Genomic DNA, 22,894 nt, shown 5'->3' on the forward strand with positions numbered 1-22,894 from the left:
AGGACGCGCTCCGACAGAGGACTTCCGGGTCATGCGCTCACCCGGCCTTACCGCGGTTTGCTTTCCGCCCCGGAGTTCCTCTTTCTTAACAACTCGACTTGGTGTGCTCGCTTTTTTGCTTGCTTTTATGATTCAGGGCTTCACCTTCCCCACGGCATTGCAGGCTTTCTGCTCCGCTCTCTCCCCAGACTACCACGAAGCAGGTTTAAATTGGTTATTCCCCCTTTTTTCAGACAGCTTCATAGCTGGGTGTCTTATGGGGAATTCGGCAGGTGAAGTTCGCTGTCTGAGGGTCCGACCTAAACATTAAAATCTGATTTTGTGAAGGGCCTTTTTTCTTTTGTGAGGTCCTGGGGGAATAGGCCACTAGAGTGTAATGTCATTAAATTGTTGCTAATTATGCCCGGCATCATTCAAGTCTGTTACTTTCTGTGTTGTTATTTCTCACAATGCAAAATCTCCTCTTGGTTCTGTAAGCAAATTGCAAATTAAAGTGACTTACTTGCTGAGGGTTGGATTGGGCCTTAGTGTATTTAATAAAGATTGGTCAGGTTTTTGGGAGGAACTCTAATTTTGGGCTTCCAAGACTGTGTTACCTATGTAGTAGGAAGATTGGTTGAACTTAACCACAGCTAGCCCATAAGGAACCTTTGTGTCCTTAATTCTCGATTCATTAAGTGGTGACTAGAAGGTTGGCTTTTCAGTGAATGATGTACATTTTTTTTTTTTTAGATTTTATTTATTTATTTGAGAGAGAGCGAGCACAAGCAGGGGGAGCAGCAGCAGAGGGAGAAGCAGGCTCTCCGCTGAGCAAGGAGCCAGATGCCAGACTCCATCCCAGGAGTCTGGGATCATGACTTGAGCCACCCAGGCATCCCATGATGTACATTTTTTGAGTAGTGGCCTATAGAAATGGATTCCTCCTCTCAGCAGTGTGTTGGTTTGAAGAACCATTTGGTTATGTCATATTTTAACTGTTTTGATGGGCAGCTGGATCTAATTTTGAGGTATATATTTCTAGCACCTCTAAAAGTACTTAGGGGTTATTCCCTCCCGCCCTCAAGGATAAGTGTGCTAAACATTCCTAATCCTCTGAATTATCATGCTGGATTAAAAGGGTGAGACCCTTAGCAAATGGTTAGTTAAACACAGAAGGTTTAACTTTGAGGTTAAAATAATAAAGAGACATCTGTGCTTTCAAGTCATGGACAGGCTGTATAGAGAGGGCTGAGTTTCTTTTAATCACCTTTTCTTAGAGTGCTGAAATAGTTTACAAATTACTGTCTAGGGGCACCTGGCTGGCTCAGTCAGTGGCGCAGGCAACTCTTGATCTTGGGGTGGTGAGTTCGAACTTGATGTTGGTTGTAGAGATTACTTAAAAATAAAACTTTTGTGGGGTGCCTGGGTGGCTGTCGTTGGGCGTCTGCCTTCGGCTCAGGTCCTGATCCCAGGGTTCTGGGATCGAGCCCTGCGTCGGGCCTTCTGCTCCACGGGAAGCCTGCTTCTCCCTCTCCCACTCCCCCTGCTTGTGTTCCCTCTCTTGCTGTGTCTCTATCAAATACATAAATAAAATCTTAAAAAAAAATAAAACCTTTGGAAACAAAAACAAATTATTGTCTAGAGTGAGCCAGGAATAGAGTGCTGTCGTGGAAGATACAGCAGTTGACTTAAAACAGCTTGCAGATAGGGAAATCCAATGAAAACAGTGCTGCTTTTGTTTAGGATGTGCTGTGAACTGATGTCCCGATTACATAATGATGCATAAAATAGAGATACGGTTTTCATTTCTGATTAAAACAAGGTAAGGTGATCATTTATTTTTCAGGATTTCACTAGAATATTGTTTGGAGAAAGTATCATGGAAGTTCTGCGCCCACAGCTTGTAAGAATTGGTGGACGGATTTACAGAAAAAATCCCATCCAAGAACAGACTTATCAACATGAAGAAGTTGATGAAGACTTCTATCAAGGTAATCCTAGTTGCTCTTTGGTCAGATACCAGTACAATGTTCTCTCGCATTATAGAAGCATTGCTTTGTTTTGTTTCATAGTGTTTCTGTGTGAGCACTGAAATTTGAGATGTTTGGCCTCTATCTAGCTCCATTTGTGTTGATGTCTAAGGGGACTGGTGATTTTCATTTTGACGAGGCATTCTCATTTGCACTTCCTAAATCATGTTTCATCTTTGTGCAGAGGCTTAAATGTAACACGGGGTAATTTTAGTAAACAATGTTAACCATGAATATTCTGTGACAAAATTAAGTTCCTTTATCTGTAAAGTTGTGAAATAATATATATAAATTGTTGAAATAAATGAAATATGTATTTTGTCCAGTGCCCCAAGATATTAACTGTTAATACTGTTAATGTTATTTGTCTCTGCTTTGCACTCATATAGGCAGTTCCAAATAGACAACTAACATAACTTTATTATTACATAGGGATAATTTTAAGAAGTAAGCTAAACAGTGGGGATGGATTATGAATATTTTCAAGCTGATTAACTTGGGCTTGGGTTTAATGCATAAATAAGTCCTTTCAGGTTCTCTGCTTCCTTTTCCTTTTGGTTTATAAGTTCTTCCATCATGCCCTAAGCCTTGGGGTTTGTCTTCCTTCTGGTTTTCCCCATTGTTTCCCTTCATCCTTGGGGACTTGACCTTCTTTACTTGACCCTCCTGTCTCTTTGCCTGGTGGAATGGAGTAAGTTCTCCTGCTACCATTCCTGTCTCATTCATTGAAGTAATTTTGTGTCTTAATACTAAAAACTGCTTACTTGCACACTGTAAGAGGATGTTATGTGAATTACATCCTTATAAAAAAATAGAAAAAAATTTTTATTGTGTCTTAGCGTTTTGGGAGAAAACAGTTAAATAGTGGTATGTATATACTATCTTTCCAAAGTTCTTTTTTTTTTTTTAAGGTTTTATTCATTTATTTGACAGAGAGAGACACAGCGAGAGAGGGAACACAAGCAAGGGGAGTAGGAGAGGGAGAAACAGGCTTCCCGCTGAGCAGGGAGCCCGATGCGGGGCTCAAACCCAGGACTCCGGGATCATGACCTGAGCTGAAGGCAGACACCTAACGACTGAGCCACCCAGGCGCCCCTAGTCATGTGTTTTTTAATTTTCTTCTAAGAGCAGGTTGGAAGGACTGTCAGAGCAGTATTCTGCAATATAAAGTGTTGGGCTGTTCTGTGTGTGTGTGTGTGTATTTTTTTAAACCTTGAGCGTGATTGGCCGATGGGGAGAAGACTGTTGTCCACAGAGCAGCAGATGTGAGGAGGTGTTATGGTTTCTCTGCAGGCTTTGTGGAGTGTGCAGAGGAGCCCTGTGATGCCTACGAGGTGGTGCCGACCCAGCAAGGTTTCCGGTGTACCGTGAAGGCCCCCAGTTTGCTCTACAAGTAAGTGAGGCTCCCCACTGCCCAGCCTCATGGGACACACTTCCAGGAAACTCAGCAGGAAGCTGACTCTTTTCCATACTTACTGAGTGCTTGATTACTAATGACAAAACAATTTAGTGTTTTATGTCCTAGAATTTCTAAGGACTGATTATGGATCAATTTCACCATTCCAAATGTATCACCAAGTCCTGTTGATTTTGCCTCTTAAATATCTTTTGAATCTACCATTGGTCTTATTCTTTACTGAAAGACCAGCACCCTGCTGCATCTTCTGTGGATTGCTTCAAATAGCCTCCTTACTAGGCCACATTGATTATTGTTCTCCTCCCAATCAGTTCTTCACATTGAGGGTGGAATGATCTTTCTAAAAGGCAAATGTGATTATTTCCTCTGCTTCAATCTGTCAACATCTTTCCATTGAAGATGGAATTCTGTTCCATTGGAATGATGGAATCTTGAATGTGACTTAGGCAGCCCTGCATTTTTCAGTCACAACTCATACCACTCTTTTTCTGATTTTGCACTTAAGCCTAGCTAGTTTTCTTCAGTTCCTGAAGTGTGCTTTGTTCCTTCCTGCCATAGAGCTTTGGCATACGCTGTTTCCTTTGCCTTATAATCTCTCTTCCTTACCTAGTTATATTCTTCTTTCTTAGGGAAACTTGCTTTGACACCATCATCCCTTCCAACCACACTGACTACCATATGTTTTCATAACATCCTCTACCTTTCCTTTGTACAATTTTTCGGCCATGTATTTACACTTATTTGCATATTATTGGATGTCTTCTTCACAAGATGGGAGACTTCTGGAAGGCAGGAATGTGTTCCATTAATCTCCAATGTTTGTCAAAAACTGGTATGCTTTCTCCAAGGTTGTCATTATGAATTTGCTTGGAAACTTTTTGCTCACTTCAGTCGGTGCTTGCTTGCTTGCTTGCTCACATTCTGTCTCACCACTAACACGGTTAGTTTACCGTCTGCCTTCGACTCAGGTCATGATCTCCAGGTCCTGGGGTGAGGCCCCAAGTCTTCCTCTACCCCGATCATGCTCTCTTTCTTTATCTCTCTGTCTCAAATGAGTAATAAAATCTTTAAAAAAAACCAAACATAGTTAGTTTATGTGGCTAACTGGCTTCTTTTAGGTTTACACCTCTGGAGATAGGCTGGTCTAGGAATTGTGTAAATTGTTTTTCTGTGTTGTACCAGGTTAATTAAGTGTTCAAGCTCCTCTGTGAAAGGAGATCTACAAATATAAAATTATATACCTTTAAGCTCCACGAAGCAAATAATTTTATTTTCACCAATCTTGAAAATATTCTGAAACACCTATTAAGGATGAAATTCTTCTCTTGGAATGTGGCCAGATGGGAAACCAAATGCTAAATCTGACAGCTCATTTTCCTTTAAGGTTCCAGTGACATTTTCTTCTAAGAAACAAGATTTTAGAAAGTCATGGTTCCGTTTCCTGATGAAATCCGTGTAACCGTTTTCCTTAATGTGTATATTTGCCACCACTAAGTTGTGTAAAAATTCCTTAGATGTTTGATTCCAACTTGATCTTCTGAATTCTATATATTTTAAGTATTCATTGTATTCTAGATGACTTGCATGTTAAATTAGGTATTGGTTCTGTTCAATTGTAATTAATAGACAGTATTTACTAGGAAGATTTCCTTCTTTTTTTTTTTAAGATTTTATTTATTTATTTGACAGAGAGAGACACAGCGAGAGAGGGAACACAAGCAGGGGGAGTGGGAGAGGGAGAAGCAGGCTTCCTGCGGAGCAGGGAGCCGGATGTCGGGCTCGATCCCAGGACCCTGGGATCATGACCTGAGCCGAAGGCAGACGCTTAATGACTGAGCCTCCCAGGTGCCCCAGGAAGATTTCTTTCTTATTAATCATTTTTCTAGGTTCATTTGGATCAGGGAAGAAATTACTTGACCAAACTAATTTATAATGAAATCCTAATGGTTGTAATACCTGTCCATGTGCTAGACGTTATACATTAGTTCTCGACATCAGGTGCACATTAGAATCACCTGGGGAACTTTTAAAACTCCCTATGCTTGGATGCACCCCAGACCAATTAAATCAGAATCTCTGGGAGCTGGACTGAGGCATCATTAGTCTTTGAAGCCCCCCAGGTGATTCAAGTGGGTAGCCAAGATTGAGAACTACTCGATCTGGTAGGAATTTCTACTTATATGTTTAATAAAGGAGTCACCTTTTCACGGTGTGTCTCTTATTATTGTAGGGAATGTTTTAGACTCCCCATGTAAACCTCTTTTGAATCTGGCTATGCTCTAAATTGGAAGGATGCCATTATGGGCTTAATGAGGATGGTATGGACCGTACTGATCTACGTGCCAGTCACTGGAAAGCCCTTTTATATATGATCACCTTTAATCCTCACAACTTTATTATACTTAGGTATTATTCACTCCATTTTTGAAAGTGAAGAAATAGGTTTAGAGTGGTTAGATTAGTGGTTAGACTTGCCCAAGACTTGAGTCTAAAACTTCTTTAACCTCAACCACTTCCTTTTTAAAATGCCTAGACTATTAATAACACATTGAGCCAGCTACATTTGTTTGTGTGTGTTTTTAAAGATCTTATTTTTAAGTAATCTGTACACTCCAACGTGGGGCTTGAGTTCACAACCCTCAGATCAAGAGTTGCATGCTGTACGGACTGAGCCAGCGGGACACTCCAAGCCAGCTGCTTTTTGTAAGAGGCTTCTCTATTAGCCATATGCTAACCAACAGTAGCCTGAGTGAAAGTAGCCCTTATTGATACGGCCTGGAAAGACAAAAGCCTGACAAAGTGGGTGCCAGCACAGAGTGCAACACAGGGAAAAACTACAGGGAAGTTGTGGCGTTTCATTCCTCTTCTAAACATCTTGTTTTCTGTTTTTTTTTTTTTTTAACCTGCCTTACTGCAGTAGATCTTAATGGAAATAATTGGGCTGGTTATTCCAGGTAAAAACAAATGCAGTTTTAGACCTAGTCACCCATATTGTTGGGCACTGTAATTGAAATTATAGAAGCTGAAATACTGTTGATAGGGAAGTTTTTTCTCTTTATAATCCTGTCTTTGAGACTTTAGTGCTTTATAGACTCTGAAACTTTTCTCCTGGTTCTAGTAGTCTCATTTACTTTAACACATATTGTTACTGTGGGTTCCAGAAGATAACCTTGGATTGTCAGAATTATTTATTCCAGGAGGCCCAGGCAATGAATGTAAAGGAGTCACTAGATGGTTGAAGCAGAGTAGATGAAACGGAGTAGGGAGTGATAGGGATTGTGATAAGCTCATGTTCCATTTTTAGGGACGAGAGTAAGCTCCAGCCCATTATTGCCATGGGTTGTCAGATCTTCTAATTTTTTCCAAAGAACCTGGAAATCTATATTTCAGGGAATGATAGGGATTGTGATAAGCTCATGTTCCATTTTTAGGGATGAAGAGTAAGCTCCAGTCCCTTATTGCCATGGGTTGTCAGATCTTCTAATTTTTCCAAAGAACCTGGAAATCTATATTTTTAGGTGAAATTTCCCAATTTTTAGGTGAAATCTCCTGAACAAAACATGTATGTGCTGAATTCAGCTTGAGGGTTACCTGTCTTCTCTTTTTGCTTTTGAAGCTATTCTGGATAATCTCTCCTAAATGGTGGATCCTTCTCTTTGCTAAGCTTTTTACCCTTATTTTATTAATCAAGGATAATTCTTTTACAATGAACTCCTAATATAGTTAATTTGCTCTCTAAAGGACAACGTTTTCTCCAAACTGGTTGCTAGAAGTGCCTTTTGAGACGATGCCAGCTTTCTTTTCAATGAACTGCAGACCCATGTTTTGAATCTAATATTGAAGAGCAAACAGGTGTTGGGCATGGGATGGTTATTTCTGTTTATTCATTAAATTGACCGTAGGGTGTCATTTTGCCCATGAGTGCAATGCAGCACATTCTGTAAAGCTATACAGCTTGTAGTTTCTCTACAAATATTAAGCCTTACTGAAGCACTTTTCTATAAGGGAGTATCTGTGGCCACATATGATTTAAACATGATGGAATTTTTTATTCTGGTACATTTGACTTAATGTCCTTCCATTAATTAATTTTTCTTTATATTATAGGCACATAGTTGGCAAAAGAGGGGACACTAGGAAGAAACTAGAAGTGGAAACCAAGACCTCTATTAGCATTCCTAAGCCTGGACAAGAAGGAGAAATTGGTGAGACTTGGTATATATAAGTTATATTTGCAATCACTTTTGCATGAGTATGGAATAGTGTGACCCAGTGGAGGTATTTAGTGACTGTAGTCTTTTTTTTTTTTTTTTTTTTTAGTGTCCCTGGGTGGGATTGAAGAGTGACTGTATTCTTTGTGGGGTTCTGTAGCAGTTGGCCTTTTTATGATATATCAGTATCAGTCTCCCAGATGAAGAAAGATGTAGTTATACAACCTTGTCTTGTTTGAGTATCTGGGCCTTCACTTTTTTACTTTACTGTGTACTGATGTTATAAAGCTTCCAGATTTTGTTGTGTATTAGGAGAATAATTTCATGCTTTACTAGCTTGAAATGGAGTTTGTGAATTGTTTCAAGTTAGAATTAGAGAAAACCAGCAGCAAATTTGCAATAAAGTTCAGCCCTTTCCAGAGGGTTCTCTTGTTTTTACCTTGCTTTGTAGACTGGGAAGGATATTATAAAAGTACCAATTAAAATAACAACCTGAATCAAGTAACTGCTCAAGTGAGGAAAAATAGTGCAGTATAAATCAAGTCAGAAAGGGTCTGTACCAAGCATCATTGTGAACCCAGGGCACAGGCTTGTGTTGTAAAATGGCTTTGAGTGAAGGGCACTGCAGGGACAAAATTTAACAACAACAACAAAAAAGGCAACTCATTCTAAAACTGTAGGACTTTTTCAAAGTCAAGTAAGTGCAGCAGCCTCCAATAATACATTTTTTATAAACACCCATAGGTTTTATTAAGTTTTAGGGGAAAAAAATTACTAGTGTTCTTCTCATTTTGTGCTCTGTAAGAACAATCATCACGACAGATACAATGCAGGTGAGTGTAGAGCAGTACTGCCCAAAAGGACTTCCTGTGATGATGGGAATGTTCTCTACTTCCACTGTCCAGTGCGGGAGTCACTAGCACGTGTGATCGTGAGTACTGGAAATGTGGCTAGTGTGACTGGGGAACTGAACTTTTAATTCCATTTCTTTCTAATTCATTTAACTGGTTGCATGTGGACTCCTGTGTTGGGCAGCAAATGCTAGAGTTTTCCCCAGCCCTTTGGTAGCATCAGCAGACACTAATATGAGAACTTTAATGACATTTTTTAAGGAATTTCAATAAAATATTCAGCTCTTTAGAATTACAGATAGAAAAACCCAGGTCTTTCCTTAAGTTTTAAAGTTCAAGCTATAGGATACCTGGGTGCCTCAGTCAGTTAAGCGTCTGCCTTTGGCTCAGGTCATGATCTCAGGGTCCTGGGATTGAGCCCCATGTTGGGCTTCTGGCTCAGTGGAGAGTCTGCTTCTCCCTCTCCTTCTGCTCTCTGTCTCTCTCTCAAATGAATAAATAAAATCTTAAAAAAAAAAAAGTTTAAGGTACAAATATTGAAGTAATTTTATAATTGCAGTAAAGTTTATTTCATTATCTAGTTTTTTCCTGATTATAAATTAATAGATGCTTTCAAAAAAACATAAAAGCTTACAGAAATTATATGTGAGGTATAAAGGGAAGTCTTGTAATACGAACTGTAGACATAATCACTATTAACAGTTGAATATCTTCCTCATTTTTTCTATCCATATAGTAACTATAATAATTTTTATTTTATTTTATTAAAGATTTTATTTATTTATTTGACAGAGACACAGCGAAAGAGGGAACACAAGCAGAGGGAGTGGGAGAGGGAGAAGCAGGCTTCCCGCGGAGCATGGAGCCCGATGCAGGGCTCGATCCCAGGACCCTGGGATCATGACCTGAGCCGAAGGCAGATGCTTAACGACTGAGCCACTCAGGCGCCCCAATAATTTTTTATTTATTTTTAAATTTTTTTTAAAAGATTTTATTTATTTGACCGAGAGAGGGAACACAAGCAGGGGCGAGTGGGAGAGGGAGAAGCAGGCTTCCTGCGGAGCAGGGAGCCCGATGCGGGGCTTGATCCCAGGACCCCGGGATCACGACCTGAGCCAAAGGCAGACGCCCAACAACTGAGCCACCCAGGCTTATAACCAGGTGTCCCTATAATAATTTTTATTGCAGTAAAAATTGTAACATGCTATAAATGTGGAGATCTTGGCCATTTTAAGATGCTGGAGTCATTCTAAAACATATCCAGAAAAGGGTAGGTGGGTTGTAAAGATTCCATTTTGACTTAGAAAGTACAAATATTTCAGTGTGAAACCCAGTGTGTCAAATCGTTAAAAGAATTCAGTGGAACTAATTTAATTGAAAAACAAGACGATAAATGGGCCTATTGGTCTTGTAGGGAAGTAAAGTACAGCAAAATCAAATTTATTGGTTAGAGTGAATTGAGTTGTCATGTGAGACTAAGACAGGTTGTGGTATTTGCTGTCATTTATTCATTTTCTTTTGCTTCTCCCAAATTAGAGCTACTAAAGAAGGAAATGATGTAGTAGGTTTTAATTTGTCCTCTCAACAAGGATCTGGTCATCTAGTCTGTTTTGAAGACTCAGGTAATGGGATTTTGGAAGATGCTTTCAAAATGATATTGTTATTATAGTTAGAGAATTGGTTTTTATTTATTTATTTTTTAAAAGATTTTTATTTATTTATTCATGAGAGAGAGAGAGAGAGAGAGAAAGAGGCAGAGGGAGAAGCAGGCTCCCAAGGAGTAGGGAGCCCGATGCGGGACTTGATCCCAGGACGCTGGGACCATGACCTGAGCCGAAGGCAGACGCCTAACCATCTGAGCCCCCCGGGCGCCCGAGAATTGGGTTTTAAAAGTTTAATGTCAGTGCCTTTAATTCTCTTTTTCCTATCTGTCCCTTGTTACAGTCCCTAGACCCTTGCCATGCAAATTCTGGTCTTCTCAGATATTAGTGTTTGTAGAATATTTCTAACGTCATTGTATTTGCTCTTTAGTCATTAATTGATTACTTTGAATCTTTTCTGGAAATCAGGCTGAGCACCTTTCAGTGGGTGCCCTTTTCAGTTCACTGTGTTACAAAGATGAAACCACCTTCTTAATGAAAAAGAATAGATTAAGCATTTTGTACAAGACTTTTACAGAAATAAAACATAAACATGAGTTTTGTTTTTTTTTTAAGATTTTATTTATTTAATTGACAGAGAGAGACAGCGAGAGAGGGAACACAAGCAGGGGGAGTGGGAGAGGGAGAAGCAGGCTTCCCGCCGAGCAGGGAGCCCGATGTGAGGCTCGATCCCAGGACCCTGGGATCATGACCTGAGCCGAAGGCAGACGCCTAACGACTGCCCCAAACAAGAGTTTTAAGCTTCCTTCCCTTCTGCTCCTTTTCCATTTAGTTTTTCACCAAATTTTTGTTCTTTGGCAGAGATAATTTTTACTTTCCTTTAATTTTGTCCCAGTTTGCCTTCAAACCCTCCTTTATCAGCATTTCTCTAGCACAGTATTTGAGTACCTGTTATGGATACTTCCCTTCTCTGAGCATTGAGTCTTTTGGATTCTCTGAGTATTCTGTCTGATAATATAAATGATGCCATTACAGAACACCATATGTCCACTTACATTTTTTGGCTATCACTTTTATCAATTTTTAACTTAGGCAAATGGTTCTCAGGCTTTCTGTTAATCCATTCATTCAGAATCTACTTCTTTTCCTAGAAATGTCTATCTTGTTTCCTTGTAGTAAAATGGGTATGATATTTTCATTCTTACCGAGGAATAGAAAGGTTATTCTTACAGAAAATTTCACGTGCTTTAATGGAGAGTATTAGGATAAATAAATAGAATTATTTAATCTCTGTAGTTGCATGGAAGGACAAACTTTGTGGTCTTTAAAGCACAGAGCCGATTTTGCTACTATTACAGTTAATACTTCAATATTTTATATCATATTCATAAGTCTGTCTTTCACAGTTTTAATAGTCTGTTGAAATGCCAATTTTGTTCATTGTTCATATCTTTTGCACCTTTCCTTAGTTGCTGTTTTGAACCAAGCCCTGTCCGTTCTACGACCTAGAGATTTAATCTCTGCTTACACTGAGGTTCTGTAATCCCTAAATGATTTTGTTTCTTTGCAGACAGTGGGCTATGCTTTGTGCCGTCCCCCCTTTCATTTATACATAAAGGCATAGCCCAGATCAGAGGAGGCCAAATTAATGCCAAAACATGGACATTTGGTATCCATCCATATAATGTATAGATAAGCATTTTACTTTAATTTTCTGTTTTCATACATACATGATAGGATTATATATATTGTAGTAGATTCGCCTTTGCTTTTTCACTGTAGTCAATCTCTAATGCTGCCACAGTAGTCTTCTTTTTTTTGAAGAGTTTATTTATTTATTTGACAGAGATAGTGAGAGCAGGAACACAAGCAGGGGGAGTGGGAGGGGGAGAAGCAGGCTTCTGGCAGAGCAGGGAGTATGACCTGAGCTGAAGGCAGATGCCTAACGACTGAGCCACCCAGGTGCCCTGCCACAGTCTTCTTCTAAATTGAGGTAAAATTGACATGACAGAAAGTTCCATTTATTGCTCTTAACTTTTTATTGTTACTTGAATTTCTATGTGATGTAGTGTTCATACTTTTTTTGTGTGTGGTTAATATATACACAACATAAAGTTTACCATTTTGACAATTTTTACTTTATGTGAGCTCTACACCTAATGTGAAGCTCAAACTCATGACCTCCAGATCAAGAGTCACATACATGCTCTACCGACTGAGCCAGCCTGGGACCTCCCATTTGGGCCATTTTAAAATGTTGAATTGAGTGGCCTTTAGTACATATACAGTGTTGTGTAACCATCACCACTATCTAGTTTCAGAACGTTTTTATCCTCCCAAAAGGGAGGATACCTCTTACCTATTAAGCAGTCACTTCCCATTCCTCCGTACCTCCAGTCCTTGGCTACCACTAATCTGCTTTCTGTCCCTCTGCATTTGCCTGTTCTGGCTACTTTCTGTAAATGGAAGCATATAGTGGCATTTTCTATCTGGTGTCTTCCACTTAGTGTGATGTTTTCAAGATTCATTGATATTTTTGCATTATCTGTACTTCATTCTCTTTTTGGGGGGTTGAATAATATTCCATTGTATGGAGATAGGACGTTTTGTTTATCCATTTATCAGTTGGACACCTGCGTTGTTTCCACCTTTTGGTATTGTGACTAGAGCTGCTCTGAACCTTTGTGTACGAGTTTTTTTTGGACACTTGGGTTTTTGTTTTTTAAAAAAATTTTTTCAGGATTTTTTCTTATATTTCATATTACTATTTTTAAAGATTGTATTTGTTTATTTGACAGAAAGAGAGAGAGCGAGAGAGGAACACAAACAGGGGGAGTGGGAGAGGGAGAAGCAGGCTCCCCGCCAAGCAGGGAGCCTGATGCAGGGCTCAATCCCAGGACCCTGGGATCATGACCTGAGCCGAAGGCAGACGCTTAACAACTGAGCCACCCAGGCGCCCTATTTCATATTATTTTTTAAAATCTATTCTTTTTTTTTCTTTTAAGTAAACTCTACCCCTAATGTGGGGCTCAAACTTATGACCCCCAAATCAAGAGTGTGATCTGACTGACTGAGCCACCAGGTGCCCCTTGAATACCTGCTTTTACTTTTTTTTTTTGACAGAGAGCGCGCGAGAGCAGGAACACAAGCAGGGGGAGTGGGAGAGGGAGAGGCAGGCTTCCTGCCGAGCAGGGAGCCCGATGGAGGGCTTGATCCCAGGACCCTGGGATCATGACCTGAGCCGAAGGCAGACGCTTAATGACTGAGCCACCCAGGCACCCTGCTTTTACTTCTTTTGGATTTCTATCTAGGAGTGGAATTGCTGGTCAGATGGTAGTTCTCGTTGTAACTTTTTACATATGGTAGTTCTCTTTGTAAATTTTTAAGGAACAGCCATACTTTTCCATAGCTGCTGCACCATTTTACGTTCCCACCTGCAAGGTATGAGGGTTTGCTATGAAGCTATATAGCTTTTTTTAACTCATTTTTCTACTTCATGAAGTGGTCTTTTTTTTTTTTTTTAAGATTGATTGATTTGTTTATTTGACAGAGAGAGGGAGAGAGAGCACACGCACAAGCAGGGGGAGCAGCAGAGGGAGAGAGATTCTTAAGCAGCCTCCACGCCCAGCACCAGCCCGACCCGGGGGGCGGAGGGGGGGGAGGGGCTCGATCTCACAATCCTGAGATCTAAATGGAAATCTAGGGTTGGACGATTAACTGACTAAGCCACCCAGGCAGCCCAAGGATATTCTGTTTTTAAACCTCATTCTGCTTAGATTGAATTCATTAGTAATTTTCTTACCCTTGGTACTGTCCCTTGTTCAGACATTATGTACTCATTCAGGATTGTTCGAGGTCTGCAGAGATGATAGTATTAAGGCCACTTACCTTACAAGCCCTGGATGTTTGTGTTAAACATCCCTCCCCTTTTTTTTTTTTTTTTTGCTTGCAGTAATCACTGGCCAGCATCGAAGTGGTGTAATTTCAGCTCGAACTCGGATTGATGTTCTTTTGCTCACTTTTAGAAGAAAGCAACCTTTCACTCACTTCCTTGCCTTTTTCCTCAATGAAGTTGAGGTTCAGGAGCGATTCCTGAAGTTCCAGGAGGAAGTACTGGAGAAGTGCTCCATGGTAAGCAGCAAACAAAACAAAACAAAAAGTTAAAAAGTAAAGAAAAAGTACAAAAATGGTGGTTCATAATTCAAACAGTAGAAAGATATACATTTCTTCTCCCACCAAAAAAGGTAACCATTTCTGATGCTTTCTTATGCTTCTGAACTGAAAAAAGAAGTATAGACATATTGGCACATAAGCCTCTATATATTACTGAAATATTCTTTAAAAATTTTAAGACATACAAGTATTATCCTGATACACATACTATTCTGCACCTTGTGGGTGGCAGTGTTAATGAGATGCCATTATCTGTAGATCTTCTGCCCTGGATGGTAATGGCTTATTTGGGATTAGTAACTAGAAGAAATTTGCACATGGAATTGTCATTCTTATGTAACAGTGAAATGCTTGTGACCAGGATAACAGCAGATAATCTAGATTAGAAAACAAGTTTTTTTTGTTTGTTTTTTTAAAGATTTATTTATGTGAGAGAGAGAGAACTTGAGCAGGGGTAGGGGCAGAGGGAGAGGGAGAAGCAGACTCTGTTGAGCAGGGAGCCCGATGTGGGGCTGGATCCCAGGAGCCTGAGATCGTATCCTAAGCTGAAGTCAGATGCCTAACCAACTGAGCCACCCAGACACCCCTTAGAAAACAAGTTTGAAAACTCCTTTTGGATGTAATTTTGGGCGATTTAAAGAAACACTGATTTTAAAAAAATTATGAACATAATATATGTTCTTTTGTTTTTTTCTTCTTTTAATATATGTTTTTTATAGAAAGTTTAGAAAATAAAGAAAAGATGAATAAAAAGTCACCCATAATCTCACCACTGAGAGATAATATTGTGGCACATGCACAGATGTTTAAAAAAATAGAATTTGGCTCGTATATGCTTTTATATCCTGCTTTCTTTGAAATTTTGCATTATACCATGATCATTGTTTTGTCATTGAACAAAAATCTTTCCTTTTGCTTTGGAGACTGGAAAGAAGTTAAAGCAGTCATGACTAAAATAACATAATCTTATTTCAATTAACAGTTCAGTTAACTTGATTTTTAATGACTGCTTAATATTCTATTATATGGATATATAAGGATGTGGTTTGAAGTGGTAGGGTTTGGAGCCAACAGCCAAGAAAGTATTCTTTTTTTTTTTTAAAGATATTTATTGATTTGAGAGAGAGAGAATGAGAGACAGAGTGCATGAGAAGGAGGAGGGTCAGAGGGAGAAGCACACTCCCTGCTGAGCAGGGAGCCCGCTTCGGGACTTGATCCCGGGGACTCCAGGATCATGACCTGAGCCGAAGGCAGTCACTTAACCAGCTGAGCCACCCAGGCTCCCCCCAAGAAAGTACTCTTGAGACATCTTAGGTGCAAAAGGGTGGTTTTATTACAGCATGGGGACAGGACCCGTGGGCAGAAGGAGCTGTACCGGGGTCATGAGGAGTGGCTGATTATATACTTTAAAGCTGGGAGGGGGTTAGGAATAGCGTAAGTCTCTAAGAAATTTTGGGAGCAAGGTTTCCAGGACCTCAAAGGCGAGCTGTTACTAGGAAAAGGCCATTTATTACTGTCTAGTAAAAACCCTAGTCATGAGACCCTTTGGAAGTACATTGGTGGGCTGTATGCTTGGGGGTTGATTGCTAACATATATCTTGGGGGATAGAGATAAAGGAAGTTTCTAAAGGAATTTTATGTGTTAAAGGAGATTTACAGGACCCTGGGGGGTTGGGATAATGTTAAGCTAAGATTGCCTTTTGCCCTTAGCGAAGTATCAAATCAAGGTAGCTGAGTTCCTAAAGGAATGTCACTCTGCTTGTTTGAAGGGTTTGTCAATGGACTGTAAGTAGTAAGGAAATTTAGTTTTTCTTTTGTCTTTGTTTCCCACGTCATAGGATGATAATTTATTTTATCTTTTTAAATTATTTGTTTTCATTATTATAAATAATGATGTTATGACTCTTCCTCTGCATACATTTTTCTGTACTAGTCTAATTAGTTTCTTAGTAAATTCCTGAAAATGGAAAAAGACTGTGTGTGTGAGCTGAGGGTTTTGACATATATTCCAAATTACCTTCAGGAAGTGTAATAACACTTAACATGTCAAACTGTAGTTTTCTTTCGGTTCCTTTTCCCACCCTTGCCAGTATTGGTGTTATCATTCTTTTAAGGTTTTGTGTTTTTGTAATGCAGTTGACAAAAAATATTAGCTCATTGCTTGATTGTTCATTTATTTGATTATTGGTGAGATTAAGACGTTTTCATATATTTAATTCTTGTTTCTTCATGTCTTGGTGCATTTTTCTCTGAAAGTGTTCATTTTTTTATTTATTTGTAAGAGCTTCATGTATATTAAGAAGATCAGTATTCATAATTTACATTTAACTTTTTAGTTTTTCTGGAATGTATTTTGATATATAATAAGAGGTAAGGTTGTAACTTTTTTAGCCCCTATTTAATTAACCAGTTATCTGCAGAAGAATTAAAGAATCTTTTATTTTACCTTAAAAATTATCATGCACTAAAATGGACTTTTGGGGGATGTGTTTAGATTTTTCTTTTAATGTTTTATTTTTAAGTGATCTCCACCCAATGTGGGGCTCAAACTCATAACCTTGAGATCAAGAGTTGCATGCTATACCAACTGAGCCAGCCAGGTGCCACATGGGATGTGTATAGATTTTTGTAACCAACTATTACTGTCAGGATACAGAACAGTTTGACTACCCCACAAAACTCCCTCATACTGTCCCTTTATAGTAACCTCTTCCCTACCCCAAACCCTGGCAATCACTGATCTCCTTCGGTCACTACAGTTTGGTCTTTCTGAGAATGTCCTATAAATGGAATCATGTAGTATGTAATCTTTTGAAACTGGCTTCTTTCATTCAGTATCATGCCTGTGAGATTCAGCCAAGCTGTTGTATATATCAGTAGTGTGTTCCTTTTTGTTTCTGAGTAGTATCACTGTTTGGATGCACCTCAGTTTGCTTGGGCATCCACCCAGTGGAGGACATTTGGGTTGTTTCCAGTTTGGGGCAATTATGAATGGAATTGCTGTAAACATTTATGTATAGGTTTTTATGTGAACATAATTTTCCCTTTTTTTTTTTAAAGATTTTATTTATTTATTTGAGAGAGAGAATGAGAGAGAGAGAGAGCACATGAGAGGGGGGAGGGTCAGAGGGAGAAGCAGACTCCCTGCCGAGCAGGGAGCCCGATGTGGGACTCGATCCTAGGACCCTGGGATCATGACCTGAGCCAAAGGCAGTCGCTTAACTTCCCTTCTTTAAAGTAAATACCCAGGGGGTGCCTGGGTGGCTCAGCCGGTTAAGCGTCTGCCTTCGGCTCAGGTCATGATCCCAGGGTCCTGGGATCGAGCCCTGCATCGGGCTCCCTGCTCGGTGGTGAGTCTGCTTCTCCCTCTCCCTCTGCCTGCAGCTCTTCATTTTTGTGCATATGGATGTCCGTCCATGCTGTGTTTTCCCAATCATGTAATGAAGAGAGGAATAAAAGCATATGGAATGAAATAGAACAGTGGTTAATATCTTTGGTTCTTAAAACAGATGAACCTGGGTGTGATTGTGGGTTCCTCAATCTGTGTAGACTTGGGCAAGTGAACCCCTCTCTAGATCTTTTTTTCTCTCTCTTTTTTTTAAGTATGGTGGAGCCTAACATGAGGCTTGAACTCACAACCCTGAGATCAAGACCTGAGCTGAGATCAAGAGTCGGACACTTAACCAGCTGAGCCACCCAGGTGCCCCTCAAGCTGGGTCTTATGTGTTAGAATATAGTGAAATATATATACACAGATATATAAGTATTAGAATCCCAAGTACTTGTGTGGAACCAGGAATGAGAATTGATAAAATTGATTATTTAAGAAGGAGACTACAGCATGGCATAAGGTATAGAGAAGTTGAATCATTGTGTTATACACCTGAGACTAATGTAACATTATGTGTCAACTCTACTCAAAACAACTTTTTTAAAAGGAGGCTATAAAGGTAAGTTTAGACTGGAAAATACGGGTAGACAATATAGAATTATATAACCCATTTTTAAGTGATTAACTTGGCATTTATGTGCTTGAACAAAGACATATAATAAGACAAATACTATATATATATATATATATATAAAATTAGGAAGCCATCAGAATATTTTTTTTTCTCTTAGCATTTCATAGCAAGATGATTTTGTTCTCAGTGGAGGGTAGGGTAGGAGAAGATTAGGAACAGTGAAGTTTCAATATGGGCTGGTAAATTTGGGGCTGCGGTGCTGGTAAGTTTTGAAATTATTTTACCTTGTAAATACCAACTTATTGAAGCTCTGTAGTTATATATTATTTGAAATGTTACAAATATTTGGTATGTGACAAGCAGTTTGTAATAAGTTAGCCTTTTTTTCTGTGTGTGTGTGTGTGTGTGTGTGTACACTTTCTCACTTTTCTTTCGCTCCTGACTTGAGCTGACAGGGAACAAATATTAGAGAATGATTACTTTAACTCAACTGGAATGAGATTGGCCACTGTGAATGTCATGCTGGTCTTAATCAGTCCAGAGTACTTCCTTCCATTTTCAGGGCAATTCCATAGTGACATTGCTTTCCCGCATTCTGATAACAGCAGGGGAATAAGCACAGCATAAAAGAGTAAGTAAGTTGTAAGAGACCATTAAAGCCTTTAGGCATTTTACAGTAGTACTCTGCATTTATTACCCCTACTTAGATGAGTTCCCTTATAGTAGCTTTTTTTAAAGATTGTATTTTTAAATAATCTCTGCATCCAACATGGGGCTTGAATTTACAACTCCAGGTCTCGGGAGTTGCATGCTCTACGACTGAGCCAGGCAGGTGCTGCACCCCAGCCCCACTTCTAGTAGCTTTGAAGAGCATATACCTGTTCATTGAGATAAGAGTTGTTTCATGAAAGACTGTGACATTCAGTCTTGTTTTGGTTCCTCTGATGCTCATTTGATATCTCTGATCATTTCTTCATCTCTAAAATAAGAATGGGCTCAACATTCTCCTGTTTATAAGAAAAAGATACCTGTTGCTATAGAGTTGGCTTATAAATTTTGAGTTTACATGTGTATTTGTTATATACATTTATTAAAATAAAGTTTGTTGGGACGCCTGGGTGACTCAGTTGGTTAAGCGACTACCTTCACCTCAGGTCATGATCCTGGAGTCCCGGGATCGAGTCCCACATCGGGCTCCCTCCTTGGTGGGGAGTCTGCTTCTCCCTCTAACCCTCCCTCATCTCATGCTCTCTCTCTCTCCCTCTCTCTCAAATAAATAAATAAAAATCTTTAAAAAATAAAATAAAGTTTGTCATACACAGTGTTTTGTAACAGTTTTTTTTTAACAACATGTTTCAGGTAAATACATATAAATCTAATTACTGTTTTGAAGATTTTATTTATTTGAGAGGGAGCAAGCACAAGCAGGGGGAGGAGGAGGGCAGAGGGGCAGAGTGGGGGGGGAAAGAATTTCAGGCAGATTCTGCACTGAGCGCAGATCGCAACTCAGGGTTCCATCCCACAACCTTTAGATCGCAACCCCAGCTGAAACAAGAATTGGTTCCACAACTGACTGAGCCACCCAGGTGCCCTAATTACTATTTTATTTTATTTTTTTAAATATTTTATTTATTTATTTGACAGAGACACAGCGAGAGAGGGAACACAAGCAGGGGGAGTGGGAGAGGGAGAAGCAGGCTTCCTACTGAGCAGGAAGCCTGATGTGGGGCTCGATCCCAGGACCCTGGGATCATGACCTGAGCCGAAGGCAGCTGCTTAATGACTGAGCCACCCAGGTGCCCCATACCCTAACATTTTTAAAAAAGATTTATAGTTTATTTTTAGAGAGGGAGAGAATGCACGAGTGGGAGGGGCAGAGGGAGAGGGTGAGAGAATCTCAAGCAGATTCTGCACTGAGGGCAAGCTGGACACAGAGCTTGATCTCACAACCCTGAGATCACCACCTGAGCCAAATCCAAGAGTTGGATGCTCAACCAACTGCACCCCCCAGGTGGCCCAGTACACTGACTTATTTAATCAGTCCTCTATCAATGGGCTATTAAAGGAAATTACTTCTATTAATAATGCTGCAATGAACATTTTTTTTTGTGCATCTTTATGTCCTTGGCTGATCATTTTTTGGGATACATTTTGGGGTAAATTCTTAGAAGTAGAATATGTGGGTTAAAGGAATGTAAACTTTAAATTTTTTATTCTATTTTAAAAATAAACTTTTTTGAGCTATGACTTACATACAATATAATGCCCCATTTTTGATGAGTTTTGACAAACATTATATAGCATTGTAACAGCCATTAAAAACAAGATGCAGAACATTTCCATCACCCCAAAATGTTCCCTTGTACTTCTCTGCAGTCCCATAATAGTTTTGAGAGTCATTCATGTTGGTGTGTGTGTGTTACAGTAGTTGATTTCTTTTTATTGCTGAGTAGTATTCCTCTGCATGTGTGTACCAAAATTGGTTCATCCATTCAACTGTTGATGATCATTTGGGTGGTTTCTAGTCTTTGGCTGTAATAAACAAAGCTATTACAGTCATTTGTGTAGAAACCTTTTTGTTAGGTATTTGTTTTTATTCCTCTTGGGCAAATACTTAGGGGTATAATTGAGAGTATGAGAAATTGTGTCTCTTCCACCACAAATAATGTGTGGGAGTTCAGGTTGCTCCCCACTCTTGTCAGCATTTGGTGGTATCTGTCTTTTGATTTTGGCCACTCTGGTGGGCATGTTTTGGACCTGTGGGGTTTTTTTTGTTTTGTTTTTGTTTTTTAATCAAGTAAAGTTAACATACAGTGTTACATTAGTTTCAGGTGTACAGTATAGTAATTCAACCATTCTGTATGTTACTCAGTGCTCATCACAATAAATGTACTCTTAATCCCCTTCACCTGTTTCACCTATCCTACCACCACCTCCCCTCCGGTAACCATCTGTTTGTTCTCTATAGGTTAGAGTCTGTTTTTTGTTTTGTCTCTTTTTTTTCTTTCTTTTGTTCCCTAAATTGCATATAAGAGTGAAACCATATGGTATTTGTATTTCTCTGGCTTATTTCCCTTAGCATTATACTCTCTAGATCCACCCATGTTGTTGCAAATGGCGAGATTTCTTTTTTTTTTTTAGAGCTGAGTAATAATTCCATTGTATATACATATCACATCTTCTTTATCCATTTATCTGTTGATGGACCCTGGGGCTGCTTCGGTATTTCAGCTTTTGTAAATAATACTGCAATAAACATAGGTGTGCATGTATCTTTTCGAATTAGTGTTTCTGTATTCTTTGGGTAAATTCCCAGTATTGGAATTACTAGATCATATGGTAGTTCTGTTTTATTTTTTGAGGAACCTTCATGCTGTTTTCCACAGTGGCTGCACCAGTTTGCATTCCCACCAGCCATGCACAAGGGTTCCTCTTTCTCTACATCCTTCCTAACACTTGTTGTTTTTTGTGTGTTTGAGTTTAGCCAGTCCAACAAGTGTGAGGTGATAACTCATTGTGGTTTTGATTTGCATTTCCTTGATGATGAGTGCTGTTGAGCATCTTTTCTTATATCTGTTGGCTAACCATATGTCTTCTTTGGAGATATGTCTGTTCATGTTTTCTGCTCATTTTTAATGGGATTATTTTTTTTGGTGTTGAGTTGTGTAAGTTCTTTATATAATTTTTAAAAAAGATTTAATTTGTGGGGAAGGGAGGAGAAGAGGAGCGAGAGGGAAACAGAGGATCTCAAGTGGACTCCCCATTGAGTGTGGAGCCTGACATGGGGCTTCATCCCATGACCCTGAGACCATGACCTGAGCCGAAATCAAGAGTTGAACACTTAACAGATGGAGCCACCTAGGCGTCCCTCTTTATATAATTTTTGATACCCTTTATCAGATCCGTCATTTGCAAATATCTTCTCCCATTTAGTAGCTTTTCCTTTTGTGATTTCAATATACATTTTCCTGATGCCTGATGTTGCCAAGTATCTTTTCATTTGCTTTACTGGCCATTTTTATATCTGTCTTTGTTAAGTGTCTTCAAATTTTTACCCATTTTTGTTGGTGGTGGTGCTTTAGCTTTTCTCTCTTTTTTTCTTAAATTGTGGTAAGATGTACATAACATAAAATTTACGATTTTACCCCTCCCTTTTTTTTTTAAGATTTTATTTATTTATTTGAGAGAGAGAGAGAGAGAGCGCGCGGGAGGGAGCATGAGCTGGAGGAGAGGCAGAATCCTGGCTGAGCAGAGAGCCTGATGCGGGGCTTGCTCCCAGGACCCTGAGATCATGACCTGAGCCAAAGGCAGATGTTTAATGGACTGAGCCACCCAGGCGCCCCCATTTTAACCCTTTTTAAGTGTATATACTTTTGTCTATTTTTAAGTGTTTTTTGTTTTCTTATTGTTGAGTTGTAAGAGTTCTTATATTTGTAGATGCATGTCCTTTATCAGATACATGTTTTACATCTATTTTTTTTTCTCAGTCTTTGGTTTATATTTTCATTTTCTCAGTGTTTTTTGAAGAGCAGAAATTTTTAATTTGATGGAGTCCAGTTTTTTTATGGTCTATACTTTTTGTATTGCCTCTGAAAAATATCTGCCTTTTTGGGGATGCCTGGGTGGCTCAGTTGGTTAAGTGTCTGCCTTCAGCTTGGGTCATGATC

The 22,894-nt window shown here is 39.3% G+C and overlaps 1 protein-coding gene across 5 annotated transcripts in view; it reads left to right on the forward strand.

Moving 5' to 3' along the window:
* ASCC1 (activating signal cointegrator 1 complex subunit 1) overlaps positions 1–22,894 on the forward strand; it is a 105,188-nt gene that overhangs the window by 355 nt on the left and 81,939 nt on the right. The window contains exons 1-5 of one of the 5 annotated variants that reach the window (XM_028109592.2): positions 5–101; positions 1,826–1,970; positions 3,303–3,402; positions 7,534–7,631; positions 14,042–14,220. In XM_028109592.2, the coding sequence (XP_027965393.1) occupies positions 1,859–1,970; positions 3,303–3,402; positions 7,534–7,631; positions 14,042–14,220 (489 nt within the window). In that variant the 5' untranslated portion in view covers positions 5–101; positions 1,826–1,858. The other 4 variants (XM_028109591.2, XM_028109593.2, XM_028109594.2 and 1 more) reach the window with 4 other exon arrangements.

Source organism: Eumetopias jubatus, unplaced genomic scaffold, assembly GCF_037043125.1.
Source record: "Eumetopias jubatus isolate StellerSeaLion01/CBP00866 unplaced genomic scaffold, mEumJub1_p1.0 scaffold_17, whole genome shotgun sequence".
NCBI lineage: Eukaryota > Metazoa > Chordata > Mammalia > Carnivora > Otariidae > Eumetopias > Eumetopias jubatus.